This window comes from Mus pahari, chromosome 21 (assembly GCF_900095145.1).
Source record: "Mus pahari chromosome 21, PAHARI_EIJ_v1.1, whole genome shotgun sequence".
Taxonomy (NCBI): domain Eukaryota; kingdom Metazoa; phylum Chordata; class Mammalia; order Rodentia; family Muridae; genus Mus; species Mus pahari.
This window is the reverse complement of record NC_034610.1, coordinates 26,226,672-26,234,796: the sequence shown is the minus strand read 5'-3', so window position 1 is coordinate 26,234,796 and position 8,125 is coordinate 26,226,672. Positions and strand designations below refer to the sequence as shown.

The window sequence follows — 8,125 nt, the reverse complement described above, 5'->3', positions numbered from 1 at the left end:
AAAAAAAAAAAAAAAAAAAAAAAATTTTTGTTTTGTTTTGTTTTTAATGATTAAGGGCAATTTTATTAGAGTTTTTTCAAACAAACAAACAAACAAACAAATGCCCCAGGGCAAGCAAGCTGTAAACCTCAGCTGTTTTCCCCAGAGAAGGAGAATGGAAGGAGAAGGAAAGGAAAAACAAAACAAAAACAAAACAATAACAGAAGTTTGAGCTAAGCTGGCATAGGGGGCCCACCACGACAAGGGAGAGGTGCTTTAGAGAAAGCGAGGAAGCCCAAGGGATGAGAAGAACGTGCTCAGGTTCTGGCTAGCACCCCAGTTCTCAAGTTGTAGATTGAGACTCCTTCAGGGGACCAAGGAACCTTTCACAGGGGCCATATACCAGCTACCCTGCAAGTCAGAGCTCTACCTTTACGATTCATTACGGCAGCAAAGTTACAGTTGTGAAGCAGCACCAAAAATAATTGTGTGGTCGATGGGGTCTCTGCAACACGAAGACCTGTATCGAAGGGTCGCAGCGTTATGAAGGGTGAGAACCACTGCTCTGGAAGTTGCACCTTTCCGAGTCAGGACTCAGCAGAGAGGGCGGGGCCAGCCTTACCTCAGCTGAACCTCCTGAACTGCCCAGCCCCAGCCAGCAGCTTTAAGAGCCAGGCTGAACCTGGCCAGAGAAAGTATCCAATTGCGCTTTTTTTTTTTTCTCCTTGGTCCCTGAACCAGCTCCCTTCCTAGTGAGCTGGAACTGTATTGTACTGACTCTCCCAGGACTATACTGCCTTTCCTGGCGCAGTAGATAGTACTGGACCACAGAATTTACTCTCCATAAGAGGAGACTCAGCAATAGTAATACAATAAAACGGAACAGTGGTAATGTGACAAAAATGAGCGTAACATGAAAGTTCTCCCTCTCTCCCTCCCTTCTCTCTCCCTTCCTCCTCTCCCCTCCCTCCCCATGGTTTCTGCAACCTCAGCATTTTGTTTGTTTGTTTGTTTGTTTTTCTTTTCACTTAAAGGGAGTCTCCCCAGCACATCCCACAAATGTCACCAGTTGTTTTGGCTTAAAGGAAAAGTATCCATCCCTCTGTCCCCCACCCCCACCTCAGGAGGTGAATGCTGGAAACTGTAGCAGTGGGGACTAACTGGAGAAACCATCAGCAGGGGGTGGTATTTCAGGGTGCTGCATCTCCCTTGGTCCTTTCCTGTTTGTTCCCATCCCTGTTCCCCGTGGACTGTGCTGTAAACTGTTCCACCATAATGGTCTGAGCCTCTGAAACCTCGAGCCGAATACCCCTTCCCTCTTTCAAGCTGTTCCCCTAGGTAGTTTGTCTCAGCTATGCAGAAGGAACTAAAATACCACACATAGTAGGGCCTCATTTTTACATGGACCACCTAATCTTCAAATAGGTCACACTCTAAGGTCCCGGGGGCTAGGACAAGGTCACATTTTTGGGAGTAGGGCACAGTTTGTTTCATCACTCTAAGAAGGTCAGGTACAACACTCTGAGGCACACACTTGGTTTACTGGAAGTTGACCTGAGGGTCAACTGCGGAAGAAGCAGGATTGGTGCCATCTCTGAAGCTGGGACCAGCCTGAACTGCGGGGTGGGGGTGGGGGTGGGGGGCATTCGGCAGGTGTGGGGGGGCATGCGGCAGGTGTGGGAGGTAGGGGTGGTACAGCGCTGAGGCTTTGCTGATGGGAGGGGGGGTCACTTCCGTGGGAGGCACCCAGGTTCTGAGCCATCAGTTGTGGATTGCCAGCAGCTGAAAGAAGGGTCATCCACCACCCCCGGGGGGGGGGCGGGGGGGGAAGCCAGCTAGCGCCAGAGCACATGTGCCCCTCAGGGGTCACTTGGGATCCTATGCAAATGATCAGTCTGCAATCCTGAGCTTTCTGAGTGACTGATGCAGGGCAGGCTTGGTCAACCCTCTCCTTAAATACTTGTCTCACCCTATGGGTGAAGGAACTCAGAACCTATGGGACGAAAATGGAAGCATTCATTTCGGAGCGGCCAAACAGATGTTTGGAATTCTGACTACCTCCCCCAGACGCCGTCCCCGACCCCCCCCCCCCCCCGTTGTCATTTAGTATCCCAGACCAAATGACAGTGGTACGGATGGTTTTGTGGGCTTTTTTGCCTTAAAATAGGAAAGAGGAGAAGAGGAGGAGGAGGAAGAGACATTAGTAAACATCGTTCCAAAATGGAAAGCTCTCAGGATCACGGAATTGGCCCTGTGGACTCCGACCCTCTCCGAGGAGCAGCCTCCCCCTGAGGGCCAAGGCCAGGAGGAACCACAGGCAGTTACTGGTACAGACACCCCGCGCTTGTCACGGTTGTCCTGGGGTTGTCAGGGCAAGCACTATCCACACCTGTTCCCAGGCCCGGTGTAGCTGGGTCCTCTGGGAAATGGCCCGTGGGTCAGCTTGGGTGCAGGATGTTATAAGGGGAAGAGTTTGGGATGAGAATCTCCCGGGGAGTAGAGGAGGAGAACAAAGATCAGCTATATGGAAGAAATGTCCTGCGGGCCCCAGGAACCCTGGGGGATTCTCCAACAGTCAGAGTTCGCTTGGTATGGCCTGGCCGTGGGCGTGACTTGGGTTGGGCAGCCGATAGCAAATGGGATCAGATGTCCCTGTTGGAGGAAGGATCAAGGTTGCATTTCTCTGTATCCATTTTACTGTGGCTTTGCCAAGAAAGTCTGGAGATGGCCCAGGGTGATCTGATGGCCAGGCCTGGGCTGGAGCGTGGGGGTTGGGAGAGGGGGTCACGCGCGAAAGAACAGGAGCCCGTTGCCGGGCAGGTCAGGAGGTCCACTTGACACACAGCCCTGCACTCAGGCTCTCTGGCGATCTCATTCTATCGGCCACTGCTGTCTTCATCCCAGGTGCGAGTGACCCCTCAGAAGACATCCAGGCAGAAGGTTTTGAGGGTGACCTGGAGCCGAAGGGGGGCGATGAAGACATGGACACGTTCAGGCAGGAGAGCCAGGAGAACAGCTACGACATAGACCAGGGTAAGGAAACACGCCCTTTGGAGTGGGCGGGGCTAGTGTGAGGCACCTGAGGAGGAGCAGGCGTCTCCCTCCTCTACCGAACTATCCTCCGGCTGGTCTGAGGGACCTGGGCGAGCTTGGAGAGACCAGTGTAGATGCTCATAAAGTCCAGCTTGTCTGCACTCGATCCTGACCTCCGCAGGGACTGGCCTGATGTGACTGGTCCTCTACATTCCCCCCCCCCACCCCCAGAGGGAGAAAACTAGACGTGACTGGGAAAAGTCACATCTGTCAACATGGTTTAGAGGGACAAACTGGAAACTTACACCTCTGTGATCCACCGAGGGCAGGAAACCCACCTGAGGCTACTGGGGTCTTTGAAAACTCTTTCCCCACAGGGGCTCCTTTGATTTGACCAGGTGGGGCTCTCATCTTTCCAGGTAAATCTGACCTTGTTCTTGGGGAGAGAGCTTAGGGCCAGCCTGGTTCCCCAAGGCTGCCTGACCCCCTGGCGTGGGATTAGGGCCTCTTTCAGTTGGGGCTTTATTGCTGTGAAGAGATACCATGACAGCGGTAACGCTTATGAAGGGAAGCATTTAACTGGGGCAGGCTTACAGCTCAGAGGCTCAGACCTTGGCACCATGGCCAGAAACCTGGTGATGCACAAGGAGGCATGGTGCTGGATGGGCAGGCAGCAGGAAGAGAGAGAGAGAGACACTGGTACCAATGTGAGCTTCTGAAGGCTCAAAGCCTGGCCCCACCTCCTAATAATGCCACTCCCTATGAGCCTGTGAGGGGCTATTTTCTTTTTCTTAAGTTTTCTTTATTTATTACATGTAAGTACACGGTAGCTGTTTTCAGACGCTCCAGCAGAGGGCGTCAGATCTCATTCCAGATGGTTGTGAGCACCATGTGGTTGCTGGGATTTGAACTCAGGACCTTTGGACGAGCAGCCAGTGCTCTTAACCACTGAACCATCTCTCCAGCCCAAGGGGGCATTTTCATTCAAACTATCACAGGGCCCCCTTTAAACTAGATTTTGATTACAAATTAAGAATGAATATATTTTGGGCTGGGTGTGGTGGTGCATGCCTTTAATCCCAGCACTCGGGAGGCAGAGGCAGGTGGATTTCTAGGTTCGAGGCCAGCCTGGTCTACAAAGTGAGTTCCAGGACAGCCAGGGCTATACAGAGAAACCCTGTCTCCAAAAAACCAAAAAAAAAAAAAAAAAAAAAAAGAATGAATATATTTCCTATTTTTTTAAAAAAATATTATTTATATGAGTACACTGTAGCTATCTTCAGACACATCAGAAGAAGACATCAGATCCCATTATACATGGTTGTGAGCCACCATGTGGTTGCTGGAAATTGAACTCAGGACCTCTGAAAGAGCAGTCAGTGCTCTTAACTGCTGAGCCATCTCTCCAGCCCTATTTCCTATTCTTAAGAAAAAAAAAATTAATCTGAAACAAAACCAGGCAAAACTCGTTTTCTATGTAGCTCGTAGGAACACACAGGTGGACGTAGGCTCTCCCGGCGATAGTTAATGTGAACAGTGTAAGAGCACACCTAAGTTAAGGCAGGGTCCATTGAGGGAGCTCTGGTGGACCGCTCACCTTTCTCCTCATTCCATAAGTGGGTAAGAATGACTCCTCGAGGGTACAATGTGTGCAGGATCCCGTGGGCACTTAGAGCAGTGGAGGCCCTGACCTTTGGAAAAGTTAGCAAGTTCCACTGCTCGTTTGCATGCAGCTTTAGGTTGCTGGCACCTGCAGTGTCCAGTGTCGGGTGGAGAGGCAGGGATGCCATCCAGAGCCACCCGTGCCCACCATTTCACTCTAGAGTATTAGGGACAGTCAGCACACTGCCTGAAGAGGTGGGACAGGAACTGGAAGTACCTCCAGGAAGGGTCAACTCCAGGTGAGTGGAGAGGCTGAGAGAAAAGGCAAAACAGAGAATGACACCCTGACGTATGGGGGAGTTGCGGGGAGGAGGTAGTCACCATTTTCTCCAGCGTCCTTTCTTGACCTTACATGGTGGGCTTTCGGACTGGATCCTCAGATCTGTGGATGTGTCTCAATGTGGATAAGTCTCAAGTTGGCTGCTTGAGCTCTGCGGGAGGGGGGACCAGTGGAAGACGAGTGTCCCCAAAAACCAATGTGGGAGGAAGGGAGGGCAGGATGGTGATGAAGATGAAGAATTCTTAGAACCAGAGGAGCAGATAATGGCTGGCCCCTGAGTAAGAGGAGGAGCTTTAAGCTCGGGAGCTGGTCCCTGGGGTCTGAGTGCCTTTGGGAAACAGGGTTTGGCAGGGACTAAGGGCTTAAAAAAATTGTAATAGGGACTGGAGAGATGGCTCAGTGGTTAAGAGCACTGACTGCTCTTCCAGATGTCCTGAGTTCAAATCCCAGAAAACCCATGGTGGCTCACAACCATCTGGAACGAGACCTGATGCCCTCTTCTGGTGTGTCTGAAGAGAGAAACAGCATACTCACATATATAAGATAAATAAATCTTTTTAAAAAAAGATTTATTTATTTTATGTATATGAGTACACTGTAGCTATACAGATGGTTGTGAGCCTTCATGTGGTTGCTGGGAATTGAATTTAGGACCTCTGCTTGTTCCAGCCCACTTGCTCAGGGCCAAAGATTTATTTATTATTATATGTAAGTACACTGTAGCTGTCTTCAGACGCACCAGAAGAGGGAGTCAGATCTCACTGCAGATGGTTGTGAGCCATCATGTGGTTGCTGGGATTTGAACTCAGGACCTTCGGAAGAGCTGTCAGTGCTCTTAACTGCTGAGCCATCTCACCAGCCCCCAAATGAATAAATCTTTTAAAAAGAGTATTTGGCTTTTTTGTGTGTGTGTGTGTGTGGGGGGGGTTGTTTGCTTGTTTCCATCATTTTTATGTTTTTCTGGTGTTTTCTTCTCTTTCCAGGAAACTTGAACTTTGACGAAGAACAGTCAGACCTCCAGGATTAAGATAGAGGAGGAGGAAGACCACAGATACACCAGGCGTGCCTTAGTTAACACCAGTCAGCTGGGGCTGGTACCCCCCGCCTGTCAATCTCTCTCTCTTAGTTGTTAAGTTGTTTTTGCAGTTGGAAATAAATCTCCGTGTGTTCAGTGTTGGTGACCGAGTCTCTGATGTCGCTTCTGTGAACTGCTCTCCAGCGTCTTCTCATGGGCCTCGTTCCGTGGAGAGTTTCAGGGAGGGGGTGTGGACTTGTGGGGAGCACTTCTCATAAAACACTGTCACTGGAGTGTGTGTGCCCCAGGCTCTGTAAGAAGCCATCTGCCAGCTTTCTCAACCCTCTGGCAGGCTCCACGACAAGGTCCCAGCCACAAGCTGAGCAAGGCCAGTCACAGGCGTTGCTGAGGAGGTAGTGGGCTCCCCCTTCAGGTTCCTTGGTTAGCTGCAGGTTCCTGCCTAAGTCAGGTCAAGCGTCCAATGGACTCAAACCTGCTGTCCCCTTTCCCTTCCCCGTATCTGTTCTCTGCCTCACTCAGCCTTGTTCCTGGGGGCTAAAGCAGAAGCCCTTAAATCGTATTCCACACAGTTTCACCTCCTTTTCCCTCAAGCTTCTCAGAAGGGAAGGGCTGAGCCCTGATGCCACCTACCTACATCAGCACAGGCTCCTATACAGCTCAGAGTGGCTGAGTCCGATGCAAACGATCCAGTCATTTCCCCATCTCTGCTTTCCTGGAGAAGTTGCAGCAGAAATTTCAAGCATTTTTGTTTTTCTTAGGACTGACTTGTCCTTGCTCAGCCCATTGTTAGCACTGTTAGCAAACAGAACGATTGTGCATGTCTTAGCATTTGAGTCTCAGGTGAGGACACCCCGATAGAATAGCCTATCCCTAGCTCCTCTGTGCTTGGCCCTTAGAATCACTCTATTCCCACCCAGCCTTCTTACTCTGCACAATCTCTCATCCAAACGCAGCAGCTATAATGGCCGGTGCTTTCACCTCCCCCTCATCCCCCTTCCGAATTGACACCAAGAACAGCGTGAGGGGTGATGACATTTTAGAATGCCTACGTGACACCTGGCTCTTGTGGAGGTTCTCTGCACCCTGGGAAAGTCACCTTCAGAGGAAACACAGATGGTCAGGCACCTCAGTTTCAGCAAGTCTGGGGAGGCCCAAGTGTGCATTGGTTCAGGTTCCCAGGGTGCTGCTGGGTCATAAGCCACATGGGGTGGAAGGCCACTTTCCATAGTATGCCCTGATCTAGTCTCAAAGCTGAGCGGGTCCACACTGCAGATTCAGGTCCCCACTGTGTGGGAAGCCAGCTGGGGATCTCTGTGTTGTTTTCTAATTTCTTCCTTATGACCCTCAGAGGTTGCCGTGAGGGCCATGTGAGGCGATGCAGGTGAACCACGCAGAACAGCACACACTGGGAGGTGTGGACATTTCTTGGTATTGTGTGACTCCGTTGTGGTGATCCGTGGGGCATCTGCAGAGTCAGAGACTTAATGGTGAGGGATTTTCTGCAATCTAGGTTTTTAAGAGTATATTAAAAACAGAGTACACACATTGCTGGATTTTATGACTCTTTGAAAAATGCAAGACAAATGTTTTTCATAAATACAAGAAAGTTCTGGACCTTACAAATTGCAGTCTATGCTCACTATCATAAAGCCTGTTGTAACTGCGTTACAGTAATTTCACCACCACTTTATAAACAGCAGCCGAGACCGCAGGACTCACAATAATACTCAGATTATCTTATTTGTTTATTATATGAGCACAGTTATGAAAGGGACTGTCATCAGGATTCTGTGTTTGGAGTTGGGGTGGAGGGCAGGAGACAGCTGTGCACATCCCAAGACAGTGGCTCCGTATCTAAGAGTCAATAACAGTAAGCCTCAGGTAAGGGGGGCGTGGCAGAGGGAGAGTAGAGTTGGGTGGTGGCCCTGGAGTTACTGACAAGGACTGGAGGAGCAGGGATGGCTCCCTGGAAGCCTCAACTCTGGTGTCATGGCAGAACCTGGCTCCTGTGTAGGAACTCTGAAGAGTTCCGAATTAGCCAGCCAGTCATCCAAATCCTGTAACAGTCAGACATACACAAGCCAGTCATCCAAATCCTGTAACAGTCAGACATACACAAGCCAGTCATCCAAATC

At 50.3% G+C, this 8,125-nt stretch overlaps 1 protein-coding gene across 1 annotated transcript in view; it reads left to right on the top strand.

The window, feature by feature from the left end:
• The window catches only part of Rsph1 (radial spoke head component 1), a 22,957-nt gene extending 16,826 nt beyond the window's left edge, over window positions 1–6,131 (top strand). The window contains exons 7-9 of the mRNA XM_021221494.1: window positions 2,147–2,306; window positions 2,884–3,012; window positions 5,938–6,131. Coding sequence (XP_021077153.1) covers window positions 2,147–2,306; window positions 2,884–3,012; window positions 5,938–5,981 — 333 coding nt within the window. The 3' untranslated portion in view covers window positions 5,982–6,131. The remainder of the gene's footprint in view (window positions 1–2,146; window positions 2,307–2,883; window positions 3,013–5,937) is intronic.
• Window positions 6,132–8,125: the final 1,994 nt, after the last annotated feature.